The sequence below is a fragment of the Manis pentadactyla genome, chromosome 2 (assembly GCF_030020395.1).
Source record: "Manis pentadactyla isolate mManPen7 chromosome 2, mManPen7.hap1, whole genome shotgun sequence".
NCBI classification, from domain to species: Eukaryota; Metazoa; Chordata; class Mammalia; order Pholidota; family Manidae; genus Manis; species Manis pentadactyla.
This window is the reverse complement of record NC_080020.1, coordinates 23,655,940-23,675,090: the sequence shown is the minus strand read 5'-3', so window position 1 is coordinate 23,675,090 and position 19,151 is coordinate 23,655,940. Positions and strand designations below refer to the sequence as shown.

At 43.8% G+C, this 19,151-nt stretch overlaps 1 protein-coding gene across 2 annotated transcripts in view; it reads left to right on the top strand.

Moving 5' to 3' along the window:
• ARHGEF37 (Rho guanine nucleotide exchange factor 37) overlaps positions 1 to 19,151 on the top strand; it is an 83,439-nt gene that overhangs the window by 46,762 nt on the left and 17,526 nt on the right. For both annotated transcript variants that reach the window (XM_057490877.1, XM_036881464.2), the window contains exons 5-8: positions 670 to 817; positions 9,016 to 9,215; positions 10,579 to 10,709; positions 11,370 to 11,474. In XM_057490877.1, the coding sequence (XP_057346860.1) occupies positions 670 to 817; positions 9,016 to 9,215; positions 10,579 to 10,709; positions 11,370 to 11,474 (584 nt within the window). The remainder of the gene's footprint in view (positions 1 to 669; positions 818 to 9,015; positions 9,216 to 10,578; positions 10,710 to 11,369; positions 11,475 to 19,151) is intronic.

Here is a 19,151-nt window from a genome sequence, read left to right as displayed (position 1 = left end):
TTCTGTGGATGTAGACCAATGTATAATATCTTTCATGCATTGTTACAGTATCATACATGTAGTTCCCCTGCTCTAAAAATCCTCATCCTCCCTCCCTCCCCTCACCCCTGGAAAGCACTGATCTTTTTACTGTCTCTGTAGTTTTGCCTTTTCCAGAATGTCACACAGCTGGAATCAGTGTGTAGCTGTTTCTGAGTGGTTTCTTTCATTTAGTAATATGCATTTAAGGTTTCCCATTTCTTTTCCTGGCTTGATAGCTCATTTCCTTTTTCTTCACTGAATAATATTCTATCATATGCATAGAGCACAGCTAATCTATTCTGCTACTGAAGGACATTGTGGTTGCTTCCAAGTTTTGTCAGTTATGAATAATGCTGCTATAAACCTTTGTGTGTAGGGTTTTTAAAGATCTTTTCTTAAACCTTTTTTATTGTGGCAAAATATAGACAACATAAAATTCATCATTTTAACCACTTTTAAGCCCAAGTCTGCTGGCATTGAGTACATTCACATTGTGCAACCATCACCACCATCCACCTCCAGGGCTGTCTCCCCGGCAGTTTCGCTCCAGAGCAGGAGGCTTAGCTGTCTCACTCACTGCCTGCCTGTCTCAAGCAAGAGGGCATAGACACATGCCTCTGAAAATTCTTGCTGCTCTTCCACTATCAGGTAACTTATTCCTGGAATTCCAAGAGGAGTTGGAGCGAGTCTATAAAGTCTACTGTGCCAGCTACGACCAGGCCCTGCTGCTGGTGGACACCTACCGGAAGGAGCCAGAGCTGCAGCAGGAGATCCAGGGCATCATTGAGGCAGTGGTGTGAGTAAGATGACCAGTGAGCACTCTTCCCTGCTGTCCTTGACCCCGACGTCAGGGACCATTAAGGTCTTAGCCCCACTTGGTGCTGCTCCTGCTGCTTCAGGAGTGTCTCAGACAGGATAGGCTGCAGGGACAAACAACTCCCAACACTCAGGGCTTCAAACAATGAAGCTCTATACCTTCCTTATTCTCCATCGTGGGTTGACTTGAGGCTCTTCTCTGCATCGTCCACGATCTGGGACCCAAACTGAAAGCAGCCACTATCTGGATTATTGCCAGTAACTGTGAAAAGGGAAAAAGAGCTCTGGAGGGTCTGATGCGGGAAATTAAATGCTCCAGTCCAAAAGTGATACCATTTGCTTTTCATAATTGATGAGCCATAACTAATCATCTGGCTTTGTCCAGCTACCGGGAGGCCAGGGTGTCCTATCCTGCCATGTATCCAGAGTTAGAAAAGCAGAAACATTTGGTGAACAGCCCTCAGGAATACCATGGGGCAGTAGGAAAAGTAGTGGGATGGTGGGAACCATGTGCTTTAAGCAACAGTAGCAGGAAGCAGGTTTGTATCACCTGGGGAGGCCTTTCTATAGATAGCTGACATCCTGCCCCATGGAACAGGACCAGAACTACACTGGGTGACCTCACAGCCCATAGCTGGCACCATGGGTGAAAGCCCCAGGTAGAGATAATGTAGAGAACAAAATTTTTTAAATTAAAGATCTTAATGGGCATGATAATTACATGGTTCAAAAGCTTTAAAACATCCAAGTTTATACAGTAAAAAAATCTTCCCAACCCTTCCTCCACCCAATTACTACTCCCAAAGTTAACGTAACCATGCTTAAATTATTTATGTATCTTTGCAGAGTTCGTTTATGCATATACAAATGAAAATATAGACCCTTATTTTCCTACTTTTTTAATGAACATTTGTATTTCTTCTCACGTACAGTATGTCCTAGAGGTCTTTCCCTTTCAATACCTATGTGTATAATCCCTTCAACAGCTATATAATCTTCCACCATGTAGCTGTTCCACAGGTTAACCAGTCTCTATTAATGGACATTGGTTTGTTTCTATTCTTTTGATACTATAGATAGTGCTACAGTGATTACTCATGAACGTAAGTCATTCTGATCATTTTTTTGTACATTTAGTAGTCACTTGTATTTCCCTGCCTGTGAATTATTCTGCTTCTTTTCTGTCTTAAAAAGGCTGTATCTTTCCCAATGATGAGCTCACCAAATGGAGGTAGATGAAGGTTGTTTCCTGGAAATCAGAATAATATAGGAGGAATAGAGATTATTATTATTATTATTATCATTAATTCAGCTAACTTAGACCTTCCCTTTACACCAAGGGAAAGTGTAGATTTAGTCTTTGAAGATGACATTATCTCACGTGAAACCTGCTGCCTCTCCTCCATCTCTCCCTTATCTTATCCCCTCGACCTCCTGAAGCCTGCTTTTCAAATACCCATGTCCTAGCACCTTTCTTCCTCCAAAAATACTGTATTCATTTCCCGCTTTGATTCATCCCTTCATGGCTCTTACAAACTTAGGCTTACGCAAGTGTCACTAAATCTGTTTCTCCAGGAGTGAGGCAGATAACAGAAATAAGGGAAGCAAGGTGCCAAATGTGGGACAAAAGGGAGTAGTGGAGACTATGGCAAACCAGAGCCAACCGGCCCTGCATAGAGTACAGCTGCAGCCCAGCCACAGCTGATTGTTGTTGTATCAAGCTTTCGCTAGAAAACAAACCACCCCAGAACAGAATGGCTTACAACAAACATTTATTTAGCCCACACCTATGCATGCTAGCAATTTAGCTGGGCTCAGTAAGTGATTCATCTGGTCCTGGCTGAACACCTTCACATGTCTGTGATCAACTGCAGGTCATCGCTGCTCATCTTTGCTGGGCCCTCTCATGTCTGGGACACTCGAGCTCTGGCCAGTCTCATTATCCTGCAGGCCAGCCCAGGCTTGTTCATACCATGATCACAGCTCAAAGAGAGACAGAGAGAGACAAAGAAAGAGGAAGAAAGTGGGCAGGAGGGGAAGAGTAAAGCCTTTGGAGGTCTTAGGTGGGAATTGGTGTGCTGTGCCAGCCTCATGGGGAAGAGAAATAGGCCTTCTTGATGAAATGAGCTTCAGAGTCATGGATGTGTGGCTACAGAGAGTAGAACAATTGCAGCCATTTTTTGCAAACCATCTGTCTTACCTGCCAACTAGGAGTATGAGTCCATGGCGGCCAGGTCCTCTGATTTTTCAACAGAAGCCAGAAACTTCGATGTTTCCCCAGGTTAAATGTTGGCATCCAGTTCAGACGTGTTAGGGTGTGAGGGTGTGGCCCTGGTTGGCTCACAGGCGGCTGTTAGCCATGTCCTCGGCACTCTCCCAGCCAGGCCAGTCTAGGCTTTCTCATGGGCTCTGGGGCCAGGCTGCCCAGTGGAGGATCTAGCCATGCACCTTGCTTACCTTGGCAGAACCATTTTGTGTAAAGAATCTGGTTTTCTTGTATGTAACATGGGAATAATAATATAATATACATGTTACATATACATAATATATGCCCCCAGCACTTTATTGGGGCATATATTCATTGTGCATACATGACACTCTATACATCCCAGCTATTATGTCATCTTGGGTAGGCAGGGATTGCATTTCTCTGAGGCCACATTGTACATCTCAGCTCTATTGGTCCCAAAGCCCCCTTTTTATAACAAACATTAAATAAATAAATGTTCTATCCTGAGAAATATTCTGGAGATATAGGTACTTATCTCCTACCTATATACATAACTGAAAAAAATAAAGCAATATAATGGATTAAGTATAATAAAAAGGAAATCAATTTCTAATATAGTAATATGTATTTCAGTGTGCAAATGCTTGGGTACCGCTACACTAGAAGGTATCATGAAGCAATCAGAATCATGTACCTACTTAAAATAAATAAGTTTGGCTTTAAGAAGAGTCCGAAGCCCTTCTGTTTAAGAAGTACAGAAAAATGAAATAGCAGAGAATGTGTGTACCCTAGAATAACAACTAGCAATGATAACCAGCTTGTCTATGAGAAGAGAAAAAAGGAAATAACCCAATTGAAGTGGGGATAGCATTTTGTACTGGGGAGGCAGAGCAAATGAGGAAGTGTGATGTTCTTGCAAAGGATCTGGGTCTAATTTAGACCCAGTGTTATGATACGTGACTGCATAGAGTCATTCCCAGTGTTATGATATGTGACTGCATAGAGTCAACAGGTCACAAAAATATCTCAGTTTTTGAGGTTGCAGCGCATTTCGAGGCACTCATTTGGTCTCTGCATGTTCCAGGGGCCTTTTATGAGGCAGAGAACAATTCTTGCAGGACTGTCTGTAAGTCCGGGGAAAGGAAATCCCGGGGCAAAATTCCTCTAAAAACTAAGATCAGTCAAAGGGAGAAATAAAATTAAAAACCTGTTTATTCCCTCAAACTGCAGTCTCGAGCCATCTTTCTCCTCTGCTCTGGAAGAAGCCAGCAGCAGCAAACAAGCCAGCCAGCCCCCTCCCCTTAATGTCTCAGGCTCAGACACGCCCTTGGTTGCCCAGGTAATTACCCATTGATATGGAGATGAACTTCTCTCCACCCCTGAAGACGGGCAAATACGCTAAAGCCGGGTGAGATATTCTGGAGATGTTACAATTTTACCCACACTGACCTTGAAGATTTCTGGCACCACCTCCCCATCCCCCCACCGGTGCTGGTGTTGGGGGGAAGTTGGTTCGGAGACCCAGGGAAGTCAGAGTACAAGGTGAGGAAAGAATTTATTACAGTGTGAGTGTCAGGGAATGACAGAACAGAATCATAAAGGAAGTTCATTGAACGTCTACTTAGCATGGGGGACATCCCCTGCTAACTCCTTAAGGGAGTATCACCTGGCGTCCAGTGTCTGCTTGGATCTGCATGGCGTGGGAACTGAGTCCCTACCACCCCGGGATTTGGGGGAGCTGCAAAGCCCTGGATGAAGTGAGATTATGTTCTGCAAACTTCTTATAGGCAGAGGAGGGAGACTTTCAGGCGGGCTACCAAAGAGCATGACTGTAAGCTGCAATTCCGTCCGATCACCCAGGCAATGGTAATTTGCAAGCCCAGATCTAGGCTCTCAGCAGCCCCCTCCCTGCTTATCTGAAATAAGACAGGGAAAGTGAAGGTTTGAGCTGAAATTCGGAGGATTAGAATGAAAAAGCAAGTAACAAAGACATTTACCACTTGAAAAGCACAGAGACAAAACTAGGGTCTGAGGTTTCACAGGCAGTTGAGGACTTTCAAAGGGCTAGGGGTGTGGACTTGTTAAGTGGTCCCAGAATGTTCATACTTGATGAGTCATTAAATCTCTTTTCTTAGTAATCCTCTAGGTAATTCTGCAAAATTAACATAAGAAATTTACTGCTGATTTCTTCCCAGAATAGCAGCTTCCTGGTCTGAGGGCATATCAGTTAAGACCACCTGCCCTGCCCCAGGGTGGGCCAAGTTATTGTTAGGTTGCTAAACAGTATGTTAAGCTTACTTGCTAAATTAATTGCCCAGTTTGCAAAATCACCTCATCAGATCTGAAGGAGGAAAGACAGCACATAGGCCTGGGCCTTTTAGCATACACATGATTATAAATGATTAGCATAATAAAAACATGTGCTACTCTTCTTTATCTGGGGAATATTAACTGATCTCACTGAAGAATGACCCTAGAGCTGAATGTTTAACATAGAATTTTGGTAGGGGGTTTCCTTGCATGTAGTTACATTGCTCTGACTGCAAATATCTTGCCTTGCTTTTTCCGGAGGCCCTCACCCTACTCTGACTACACCCATGGTCCCTGTCTCACTTTTACACCCCCCCACCCCCTATACCCCCCCAACTCCTCCCCCTCATTAACCACTAGTGACTTCTAAGTGTCTATGAGTCTACTTCTGTTTTGTTTCTTCTGTTTTGCTTTGTTTTTATATTCCACAAATAAGTGAAATCATATGGTATTTGTCTTTCTCCACCTGGCTTATTTCACTGAGCATAATACCCTCTAGATCCATCTATGTTATTGCAAATGGCAGGATTTATTATTTTTTTATGGCTGATTAATATTCCATTGTGTATATGTACCACATCTCCTTTATCCATCTATTGATGGACCCTTAGGTTGCTAATATCCTGGCTTTCTTATGCTGATGATCATGGGACTCTTTCTGGAACTTGGCAGAGTATAATCAACATGCCAGTAAATGGTTCTTTCTCAGCTAGTTAGGATAGGTCATACCATCTAATTAGATTTTTTGTGATTCAAAAATGCATGCTGTCTCACACCCTTTATTTGAGTGGGTGAGTAGGTGGTACATTCTGTTTATCTTGGCTCTTAAGGCAGTGCTTCCTGCCTGAGGGCCTAGGAGATCAGAAGCTTGCCCTTACACCAGGCAGGAAGTTCTGCCTTAGATGAACCATGCTAAAAATGGTCTAATTGTCAGTGGAGATGAGACTGCCTTGCAGAGGTGGATGGGTACAAAGCTCCTGCAGTTCTGGAACAATGGCTGAGACAGTGTTTGGCAAGGCAAATAACCTCCTTTGTTTTTCCTCTAATGGCAATATTTGTTTGTTTTAAACATGAAAGTACAGTATACTTACTGAGAAAAAGAAAATTCAAGCAATACACAAGTATATATAGGAAAAGGTGAAAGTCCACTCCCCCTTGGTCTCCCACTTCCCCATTCTTCCCCCAATAGTTAACATTTTCCAGTCAAATTATTTTCTGTATATTTACAGACAGACAGGAAATAGACTTTTCATGGGAAAGTCCAGACATTGAATGAATGGATGGATAGATAGAAAGGAAGAGATTTTTTAAAGGGGCTCCTACTGTATATGCTGTTCTAGAACTTGCTTTTTCACTTAACCATCATCATGAATACCTTTTCAGGACAGTATAAATAATTCTACTGTGTTCTTTTTAATGGCTGCATAGAGTTCCTTTCCAGGGCAGTTCAGACTATGGTTTATTTATCATTTTCCCTATTTATGGATATTTGGCTTGTTTCTAATTTTTTACTGTGGTAAATAGAGTTGCTGAACAACTTCCACCTTTATCCTTGCTCACTTGAGTTCATATTTATGTGGGTAGATTTCTAGAGTAGGATGGATAGAACAAAGGGTTGTACATCTCACAAATTGCCACACTGCTCTCCTAAAAGATTGTACCAACTGATACTCCCACCAAAAGAAAGTAAGAGGGCCTGTTTTTTCACACTTAACCAGTCCCTGGGTGTTAGCTTTTAGTTTGTCTGGCCTATCTTGAAAGACTGCATAAAAAGTTTCCTCCAAATTACCTTGGAAAGGTTGTAAATATAAGAGGCTGCCATAATTCTGTAGTGACTCCTTGATGATTGTGGAGAAGAGATGTGATCATTTCTTTGAAGACTCCCTGCCCTCTGATTTGTGAGGTGACACTTGTCCCCATGAGGCAGTTGGCCCTTTTCCAGAAAAATTAAGCCAAGAACACAGTTTTGCAAATATCTGGTGATTGTTTCCACCTCCTCTGGACAAGGTCAGCAAAGCACTAGGAAACTCCTGGTGAGAGCAGATGGTCAGCGTAGGTGTGTCCTGACAGATAATCCCACCCCTGCCTTGCCACCCCTGCAGCTGATGAGGATCTCCCACCTCGGCCTATTCTTAGCCTCATGGCTTATCTTGCCTGGAAATTTGGTCTGGAGATGCTCTTAGGAAGAAGAGCAAGAGACATTGGTACTGTGGAGAGGGGCCAAAGAAGGGTTGTGAGCAGCATTTGTGAGTCTTCTTGGAGGAGGCATGATAGACATTTAGATTTGCAACAAAAGGCAGGTCTGAGGGCTGCTTGTGAACAAGAAAAGATTGGTGGAGCCTCTTCCCAGATGCTGTTGACTTGGGCACTCTGCAATTCCAAACATCATCAAGAAGGGGACTAGAAATATTCATTCATCAAATAGTACATCTGGGAGGGACCTTGACAGTATTGTAAGATAAATTCTAACCGAAATAAGCAGGCGACGAGAGGCAACAAAGGGCCAGGCAGTTTATTTGAGCACAATCCTGGGCGATGTTCCCCGGTCTGGCTAGTTCCAGGCCAAGGAAGTCGCGCACAACCAGACAGGCGGGGAGTTTTTAAAGAAGGTAGTGGGGGGCGGAGCTTAGATTTACAGTGGCGCAAGGATTGGCTAGCCTAAGGCACATTTTTCAGGTTGGGAGGGGGCAGCAGCCGGGGACTTTGGCACGTCATCAGTGTCCGACGTGCTCACCCCTCCCTCCAGTGCCTCCAACCTTACAAGTATTAATTCTAATGTTTTACTTTATTTTTCACTCTTTTTTAATGAAAATTTTAAAACCTACAGAAAAATAGAAGAATGTAATGAACACTCACTTCCCACCATTTAATTTAACCTAAAAATAAACAGTGTTAACGTTTTGCTGTTTGCTTTATCTATTTTTATGCTAAACTATTTGAAGGAAAACACTTACTATGACTTTCTCCCTTAAATACTTTAAATGCATCACTAACCTTTAGTTCCTGTGATTTTAAAAACTTCTCTTTTTCAAAGAAGCAGAACTCTTTTATTAAATGAACTACCATGTGGATGTCCAACATTGTGCTTCTGACATATCCTAGTAGAGATGGTCAAGTAAGCAGTTGAGTGTGTGAGTCTGGAGCTCTGGACACAAGCTGTAAGTGGAGATGTGGGTTTGGGGTATGTTTAAAGCCACAGGACTAAATGAGGTCAGTAAGACAGTGAGTGGAGAGCAGGGAGAGGAGACCCAGGGCACTCGGGCATAGGGGAGAAGCCAACAGGGGGCGCCAAGAGAGCGGCCTGTGGACTATGGGAAGCAGGATGAAGGGCGCCTCTGGGGCCAAAAGAAGAAAGTGATCTGAGAAGGGGTAATAGCTTTGTCTGCTGTTAAGAGTCTGAGAGAGCTGGGGGCAGGGAACTGACCACTGGCTTAGTACAGATGGAGAACCAAGGCCCAGTAAAGTGGAAACTAGCAGCACCTGTCTAACATCCAGGCCTCCCAGACTACAGATGAGGAAACTGAGGGCTACAGAGTCTGGGTGCCTTGCCTGAGATTGCACAGCTGGGAGTAGAGCCCAGGCCCTCTGGTGCCCCCAAGGGTGGGCTTTACCTACCTAACACCAGCCTTCTCCCTCAGGCCGCAAGCTGGACCCTCAGGCCTCAGTTTCTTACTGGTGATTCCTCTGCAGAGGATTACCAAGTACCCATTGCTGCTGCAGAAAATCCTGGAGAACACACTCCCTGATGCCAGGGCCTACCCTGTCCTGCAGGGGGCTGCCTCCGCCCTCCGGGACGTGAACACCAACATCAATGAGTACAAGATGCGCAAGGAAGTGGGTAAGGACTGGGGAACTGAGGGGATGCACCAGTGAGAATGCGTCCAGTTACAAAGAGCTCACCTCAAACTGGCTTCACCAGTGAATGCAATGTAGGACTCATGTAACCTTAAGCCCAGAGGGAACAAGGGCTTAGGAAGGGTTTGATCAGGGTACTGGCTCCATTTCCCTGTAGTTCTCTCATCTCTGCTCTCTCCTGTGTGTCAGCTTCGTTTTCAGGCTGACCTCCCTCACAGTAGTAAACGCCTATTGATGTTTCAACATTCACATTAACATATCATACCTTCCAAAATAAAGTAGGGCCTTGTTCTCCTCAGCCACAAAAATTAAATTGGAGCTTCACTCTGGTAGGACCCAGATGGGTCTTCTGCCCTTTTGGAACCTGTTGCCGTGGTTAGGAACATGCCCTGAGCTTGTAGGTATAGCCAGGGCTGTGACCCCCTTCTCTGAACCAATCACTGTGGCTGGGGCAGTAGAATTATATGAACTGGCTTCTCCCAGTCAGCACTCACCCCTTGAACTAAAGTGAGATGAATCCCGTCCAAACCACATGGCTGCTCTACTGTGGAGGAGAGATGAGTACTGAGGAGGCAAAGAGCTGTACATACCTGGTTGGGGGGGACAGCAGGAGGGGTGGGAACTCTGCCTCTCAGGTTGTTAAAATAGGGAGGCTTGGAAAATGAAGCAGTGTCCCAAATAGAGAGAAATTGAGTTGCACGACTGCAGCAGTGTAATAATGGTATAGTTAATGTTTACTAAGGGGTAACTGACACATTTTTCATTCATTACCTTGTTTGAGCCTTGTAGTAGTCCTCTGAAGTTGGCCCCATTAGCCCCATTTCACAGTTGGGTAAAATGAGAGCTTACTTAGGTCGTTTGTTCCAGATCATACAGCTGGTAAGGCACAGAGCTAGATTTCAAACTTAGGCCTGTGGTCAGGTGATAGATTTGGGAAAAGGCCTTGAGGCAGGGGTGGGAAGCCTAGCCTGGCCAACATGAGTTGAGGACCTCAGGCAAATCACCTCTCGCTTGTTTTCTGTAGAAAGCACTCTCAGATTTACCACCTTCTGTGATCCTCCCAGCAGTGCTGCAAGGAAGCCGGCCTTATTCACAAGTGAGGAAACAGGCCTAAGAAGTGGTGTCTTGCCAAAGGCAAGCAGGCAGGTAGCTGGTCAGTCAGGGCTCACACCTCAGTGTGAGGGGGGCTCAGAGCCCTGTGCTTTTCCTGTGACTGGAGGTCCTAATGGGTGTTACTGGTGCTTGAGAAGAGGCCCCAAGGGGGTGTCTAGCCAGGTGTGCCAGGGGCGCTTGCCTTCCTGGGTCAGCCTGGGGCCCCACGCCTTCCCTCTCCTCTGTCGGTGCAGCCTCCAAGTACACCAAGGTGGAGCAGCTGACGCTCCGGGAGCGGCTGTCTCGCATCAACACGCACACCCTCTCCAAAAAGACCACCCGGCTGAGCCAGCTGCTGAAGCAGGAGGCAGGGCTCGTGCCCAGGGTGAGCATGGGCCAGAGGAAGGGCCACATCCCAGCCATCCCAAGGAGCAAGGATGTGCAGTGAGTGGGCAGGGGACTTAGACTTGTTTCAGAGATAAGGAAACTGAGGCTAAGGGATCCGAGCGGCCTCCCAGCATTGCATAGCAAGCAGGAGGCAGAACTGGCACCTTGCTTGATTCCAAAGAGCCAAGGTAGTGCTTTCTCCACTGCGTAGTGTGCCATACCTTCTGAGTATGTCTTTATGCAGACAGGAGGGCTAATCCCTGGGCCTGGGCAAGGAACCAGTCTTGAATAGCTACCAGTAGCAGCTCAGTAGTAGATTGATTACTTACTCTGAACCTGGCGTTACCTGGGCCATACAATGACACAGGTGTTGCTATTACCCCATTTGGCAGATAAAACAGGCTCAGAGAAGGTAAAACACTTGCCCAAGGTCACACACCTAGGAAGCAAGTGGGCTGGGATTTATATGTCTGTGTGTCTGATTACAAAACCCTGAACTGCACTCAGTGCCTGTAACCATCCCACTCAGTTTTCTGGCTGGAGGGACTGGCTCTGATGGGCGGGGTCTATAGACAGGTGAGGACTTGGGCTGCCCATGTGAGGTGTAGACTGCCCCCATGTGGATATTCTTGACCCTCACAAGCATAACTACTTGCAGACAGAAAACAAGGAATTTGATGATTTAGAAGAGAGGTTCCACTGCGTGTCACTGTGTGTGACCGAGATGAAGAACAATGTGGCTGTTTACCTGGATAATCTGGAGGTGAGTATCCTGCAGTTAATAATGGATGGGGCAGGCTGGTTTCCCCAGGCAAGTGGGGCCTATCAGACAAGCTGGCAAAGCTATAGCTGCAGGAAAAAAATGGAAAACGTCATCCAGTGGCTGGTCGTAAGCCAGAAGAAGGGCCAGGGACAAGCACTCCTTGTCTGAACAGGGCAGTGGCTAAGCCTAGTCCCTCAGGAGATGAGGTTCCTACTGGGCAGGGTCAGAATTCACTTGGATCAGAGCCCTGCAGAGGGACCCTGCCAGTCCCACACCTACAGCCCACGACAAACTTAGGTGCCTAAAGGGGCCAGGCAGGCAATAGTGAAGCAAGTGTGTGAGGTTTAATGTCTAACACGCTGTTAGGAGACTTCAGGAGAGTTAAATATATAAATAGTATTTGAAATTTGAATGACTGAGTGAACAAATCTAAATGGGAGCTATTACATGGCTCGGGGTGCTGCTGTGGGAATGTGGAGCCAGTGTGGCATTTCTTCTGATTTTAAGGAAGAAAACTGGAAATTCAGACTTAGGTGAAATGCATCCATGTGAACAACCAATTAAATAAAGATTTAAATGCCATACAGGCCCAAGAAAATACGTGTCTACAAACTGAATTCAGCTCACAGGAGTACCAGTTTTCATGCCTTTGCAGCTTGTCATTTCCTTGCTCTGGGACTCCCCTTTGTTTTTGTCATCGATGCTGACTCATTCCATCTACTCTGTCCCTTTATTTTAATTTATTTTTATTTTATTTTGTTATCATTAATCTACAATTACATAAAGAGCATTATGTTTACTAGGCTCCCCCCTTCACCAAGTCCCCCCCCCACACCCCATTACAGTCACTCTCCATCAGTGTAGTAAGATGCTATAGAATCACTGCTTGTCTTCTCTGTGTTGTACAGCCCTCCCCATGCCCCCCACCAATTATACATGCTAATCATAAGGCCCCCTTTCTTATTCCCCACCCTTATCCCTCCCTTCCCACCCATCCTCCCCAGTCCCTTCCCTTTGGTAACTGTTAGTCCATTCTTGGGTTCTGTGAGTCTGCTGCTGTTTTGTTCCTTCAGTTTTTCTTTGTTCTTATACACCACATATGAGTGAAATCATTTGGTACTTGTCTTTCTCCACCTGGCTTATTTCACTGAGCATAATACCCTCTAGCTCCATCCATGTTGCAAATGGTAGGATTTGTTTTCTTCTTATGGCTGAATAATATTCCATTGTGTATATGTACTACATCTTCTTTATCCATTCATCTACTGATGGACACTTAGGTTGTTTCCATTTCTTGGCTATTGTAAATAGTGCTGCGATAAACATAGGGGTGCATCTGTCTTTTTCAAACTGGGTTGCTGCATTCTTAGGGAAAATTCCTAGAAGTGGAATTCCTGGGTCAAATGGTATGTCTACTTTGAGCTTTTTGAGGAACCTCCATACTGTTTTCCACAATGGTTGAACTAATTTACATTCCCACCAGCAGTGTAGGAGGGTTCCCCTTTCTCTGCAACCTCGCCAACATTTGTTGTTGTTTGTCTTTTGGATGGTGGCGATCCTTACTGGTGTGAGGTGATATCTCATTGTGGTTTTAATTTGCATTTCTCTGATGACTAGTGATGTGGAGCATCTTTTCATGTGTCTGTTGGCCATCTGAATTTCTTCTCATGAAATTCTTTTATCGTGAATGGATGTTGAATTTTGTCAAATCCTTTTTCAGCATCTATGGAGATGATCGTATGGTTTTTGTCCTTTTTTTTGTTTATATGGTGGATGATGTTGATGGATTTTCAAATGTTGTACCATCCTTGCATCCCTGGGATGAATCCCACTTGGTCATGGTGTATGATCCTTTTGATGTATTTTTGAATTCGGTTTGCTAATATTTTGTTGAGTATTTTTGCATCTATGTTCATCAGGGATATTTGTCTGTAATTTTTTTTTTGGTGGTGTCTTTGCCTGGTTTTGGAATTAGGGTGATGTTGGCTTCATAGAATGAGTTTGGGAGTATTCCCTCCTCTTCTATTTTTTTGGAAAACTTTAAGGAGAATGGGTATTATGTCTTCTCTGTATGTCTGATAAAATTCCAAGGTAAATCCATCTGGCCCAGGGGTTTTGTTCCTGGGTAGTTTTTTTATTACCAATTCAATTTCTTTGCTGGTAATTGGTTTGTTTAGATTTTGTGTTTCTTCCTTAGTCTGTCTTGGAAGGTTGTATTTTTCTAGGAAGTTGTCCATTTCTTCTAGGTTTTTTAGCTTGTTAGCATAGGTTTTCATAGTATTCTCTAATAATTCTCTGTATTTTATGTGGGGTCTATCGTGATTTTTCCTTTCTCATTTCTGATTGTGTTGATTCTCTTTTTCTCTTAATAAGTCTGGCTAGAGGCTTATCTATTTTGTTTATTTTCTCAAAGAAGCAGCTCTTGGTTTCATTGATTTTTTCTATTGTTTTATTCTTCTCAATTTTATTTATTTCTTCTCTGATCTTTATTATGTCCCTCCTGCTGACTTTAGGCCTCATTTGTTCTTCTTTTTCCAATTTTGATGATTGTGATGTTAGACTATTCATTTGGGATTGTTCTTCCTTCTGTAAATATGCCTGGATTGCGATATACTTTCCTCTTAAGACTGCTTTCGCTGTGTCCCACAGAAGTTGGGGCTTTGTGTTGTTGTTGTCATTTGTTTCCATATATTGCTGGATCTCTATTTTAATTTGGTCCTTGATCCATTAATTATTTAGGAGCATGTTGTTAAGCCTCCGTGTGTTTGTGGTCTTTTTTTCTTTCTTTGTACAATTTAATTCTAGTTTTATACCTTTGTGGTCTGAAAAGTTGGTTGGTAGAATTTCAGTCTTTTTGAATTTACTGAGGCTCTTTTTGTGGCCTAGTATGTGGTCTATTCTGGAGAATGTTCCATGTGCACTTGAGAAGAATGTGTATCCTGTTGCTTTTGGATGTAGAGTTCTGTAGATGTCTATTAGGTCCATCTGTTCTAGTGTGTTGTTCAGTGCCTCTGTGTCCTTACTTATTTTCTGTCTGGTGGATCTATCCTTTGGAGTGAATGGTGTGTTGAAGTCTCCTAAAATGAATGCACTGCATTCTATTTCCTCCTTTAGTTCTGTTAGTATTTGTTTTACATTTGCTTGTGCTCTTGTGTTGGGTGCATATATATTTATAATGGTTATATACTCTTGTTGGACTGACCCCTTGATCATTATGTAATGTCCTTCTTTATCTCTTGTTACTTTCTTTGTTCTAAAATCTATTTTGTCTGATACTAGTACTGCAACACCTGCTTTTTTCTTCCTGTTGTTTGCATGGAATGTCTTTTTCCATCCCTTGACTTTTAATCTGTGCATGTCTTTGGGTTTGAGGTGATTCTCTTGTAAGCAGCATATAGAAGTGTCTTGCTTTTTTATCCATTCTATTACTCTGTGTCTTTTGATTGGTGCATTCAGTCCATTTACATTTAGGGTGATTATTGAAAGACATGTACTTATTGCCATTGCAGGCTTTAGATTCATGGTTACCAAAGGTTCATGGTTAGCTTCTTTAGTATCTTACTGTCTAACTTAACTCAGTTATTGAGCTATTATAAACACTGTCTGGTGATTCTTTATTTCTCTCCCTTCTTATTCCTCCTCCTCCATTCTTCATATGTTGGGTGTTTTGTTCTGTGCTCTTTTGTGTTTCCTTTAACTGCTTTTGTGGGTAGTTGATTTTATTTTTTGCCTTTAGTTAGTATTTGGTTGGTCTGCTTTCTTTGCTATGATTTTATTTTCTCTGGTGACATCTATTTAGCCTTAGGAGTGCTCCCATCTAGAGAAGTCCCTCTAAAATACCCTGTAGAGGTGGTTTGCATGAGGCAAATTCCCTCAATTTGTGCTTGTCTGGGAATTGTTTAATCCCTCCTTCGTATTTAAATGATAATCGTGCTGGATACAGTATCATGTCATTCTCTTCTGGCCTGTAAGGTTTCTGTTGAGAAGTCTGATGATAGCCTGATGGGTTTTCCTTTGTAGGTGACCTTTTTCCTCTCTCTAGCTGCCTTTAAAACTCTGTCCTTGTCCTTGATCTTTGCCATTTTAATTATTATGTGTCTTGGTGTTGTCCTCCTTGGGTCCCTTCTGTTGGGAGATCTGTGGGCTTCCGTGGTCTGCGAGACTATTTCCTCTCCCAGTTTGGGGGAGTTCTCAGCAATTATTTCTTCAAATACACTTTCTATCCCTTTTTCTCTCTTCTTCTTCTGGTACCCCTATAATGCGGCTATTGTTCCTTTTGGATTGGTCACACAGTTCTCTTAATATTGTTTCATTCCTGGAGATCCTTTTATCTCTCTCTGCATCAGCTTCTATGCGTTCCTGTTCTCTGGTTTTTATTCCATCAATGGCCTCTTGCATCTCATCCGTTCTGCTTTTAAATCCTTCCAGAGATGGTTTTATTTCTGTAGTCTCCCTCCCTACTTTGTCCATTAGCTCTTGTATTTTTCTCTTCGGCTCCATCAGCATGGAGGTTATGACCTTTATTTTGAATTCTTTTTCAGGAAGATTGGTTAGGTCTATCTCTCCAAGCTCCTTTTCAGAGGTTGTTTCTGTCATTTTGGTCTGAATCTAATTCTTCTGCCTTTTCATGGCAATAGAGGTAGTTGGTGGGAGCTGGCGCATGTGTTGGCTGGGAGAACATCCCTTCTTGCTGGTTTGTGGCCTTCCTCTCCTGGGAGAACAGTGACCCCTAGCGGCTTGTGCTGGGCAGCTGCGCACAGACGGGGTCTCTGATTCTTGCCCGGCCGCTGTGAAAGAAGCTCTGCCCTGCTGCTGTGGGCATGGCCAGCCTCAGGCTGCTGCTCTACTATGGTGAAGCTGCGCTGGAGGAGTAATGGTTGGGAGGCTGTTTATAGCTGTGAGGGGCCTCTGAGCTGCGCTGCCACCCAGGGCATTAGGGCACCCAGTGTTCCCTGGGATTCCCAGCTGCTAGGCTAAGTGTCCTGGGGTGCTTCTGTTCATCTGTGGGGTCCCTGTCCCTTTAAGACTTTCTAAGGGCACTCGCTTTTCTTTTGTCCCAGGGGCGCTGGCTGCGGGGACCTGCTCGCAGGTTTTACTGTCCCATTTCCCTAGTATCCAGCACAGCATGCACTGTGTGTCTGCGCTCCCGGTGTGGATGGCTAGGGCTGGGTGTTTAGCAGTCCTGGGCTCCCTCTCCCTCCCTGCTCCAACTCCTCTCCTCCCACCGGGAGCTGGGGTGAGGGGCGCAACCCGGGCCACGGCTTGTATCTTACCCCCTTCATGAGGCACTGGGTTCTTGCAGGTGTAGATGTTGTCTGGCTGTTGTCCTGTATCTTCTGGTCTCTCTTTTAGGAATAGATGTAATTGTTTTATTTTTAAAAGTATGTATGATTTTGGGAGGAGATTTCCATTGCTCTACTCACACCGCCGTATTGGCTCCTCCCTCCACTCTGTCCCTTTTATGGACCTATGTTCAGTTCCACCTCTTTGCACAAGCCAGCTGGTTAGATGAGAACAGGCTCTTTGGACAGCGGGATTTGGGGTGGCCTTATTGCAAGTACATAAAAGGCAGGAGGTAACATCTTTCCCTGTTCCCCCTGCTTGTTCTGCTCCATTCTGGGCTCCCAAGTGGAAGGACCCTGTTACGCCACCCTGGAAGGGGAAGGCACTCAGAGCCAGGTCTTAAGAAAGAATAGAGGGGACCTGGAGAGAGAAGCCAGAGGCATGAGAGAGACACATCAGGCTTTGCAGGGTAGGACGGATATTCGGAAGCATTAAGACTGCATTTCCCTAGACACAGGACTTGCACGATAGATCCAGCACTGACATGGAATCCCAAAGCAAGAGAGTGACTCCCCCTTTTAATCATCCAAGTCCAGGAAAAGCCTCTTTTGCTGGCATGTCTTTAATACAGGCAGATCAGCCGGCAATTACATCTGGAAAGAACTTAAAAGCATTGAGTGTTTTCTTTTATTTTTTTGTTTTTAATTTTTTTATTAAGGTATGATTGATATACACTCTTATGAAGGTTTCACATGAAAAAACAATGTGGTTACTACATTTACCCATATTATCAAGTCCCCACCCATACCCCAATGCAGTCACTGTGCATCAGTGTAGCAAGTTGCCAGAGGTCCACTATGTCCCTTCTCTGTGCTACACTGTTCTCCCCGTGATCCCCCGCCCCATGTGTACTAAATATAATACCCCTCAATCCCCTTCTCCCTCCCTCCCCACCCGCTCTGCCACACCCCTCCCCTTTGGTAACCACTAGTTCATTCTTGGAGTCTCTGATCTGCTGCCATTTTGTTCCTTCAGTCTTGCTTCATTGTTATACTCCACAAATGAGGGAAATCATTTGGCATTTGTCTTTCTCTGCCTGGCTTTTTTCACTGAGCATAATGTCCTCCAGCTCCATCCATGTTGTTGCAAATGGTAGGATTTGTTTCTTTCTTATGGCCAAATAGTATTCCATTGTGTATATGTACCACTTCTTCTTTATCCATCCATCTACTCATGGATACTTAGGTTGCTTCCATATCTTGGCTACTGTAAATAGTGCTATGATAAACATGTCTTTTGAATCTGCAAAGTTGTATTCTTTAGGTAAATTCCAAGGAGTGGGATTCCCGGATCAAATAGTTTTTCTATTTTTAGTTTTTTGAGGAACCACCATATTGCTTTCCACAATGATTGAACTAGCTTGCATTCCCACCAGCAGTGTAGGAGGGTTCCCCTTTCTCTGCATCCTCGCCAGCATTTGTTGTTCTTAGTCTTTTGGATGGTGGCCATCCTTACTGGTGTGAGGTGATATCTCATTGTGGTTTTAATTTGCATTTCCCTGATGATTAGTGATATGGAGCATCTTTTCATGTGCCTGTTGGCCATCTGAATTTCTTCTTTGGAGAACTGTCTCTTCATATCCTCTGCCCATTTGTTAACTGGGTTATCTGCTTTTTGGGTGTTGAGGTGTGTAAGTTCTTTATATATTTTGGATGTTAATCCCTTGTCAGATATGTCATTTACAAATATATTCTCCCATACTGTAGGATGCCTTTTTGTTTTGTTGATGATGTCCTTTGCCATACAAAAACTTTTTAGTTTGATGTCGTCCCATGAGTTCATTTTTGCTTTTGTTTCCCTTTCTCAAGAAGATGGGTTCAGGAAGAAGTTGCTCATGCTTATATTCAGGAGATGTTTGCCTATGTTTTCTTCTAAGAGTTTTATGGTTTCATGACTTATATTCAAGTCGTTAATCCATTTCGAGTTTACTTTTGTGGATGGGGTTAAACAAGAATCCAGTTTCTCAACTGTCCAGTTTTGTCAACACCAGCTGTTTAAGAGGCTGTCATTTCCCCATTGTATGTCCGTGGCTCCTTTATCATATATTAATTGACCATATATGGTTGGGTGTATATCAGGGCCTTCTAGTCTGTTCCATTGGTCTGTGGGTCTGTTCTTGTGCCAGTACCAAATTGTCTTGATTACTGTGGCTTTGTAGTAGAGCTTGAAGTTGGGGAGCGTAATTTCCCCTGAAAAGGATTGTTTTTATAGAAATTATTCTTATATGTCTATTTATGGCAGTTAATTCTGGTTTTCCCTTTGTGATAGTATTGTAAGGTTTTTTTTTTAATGTGTTGATTTAAATAGGAGCAGTTAATTGATTTCAAGAGAACT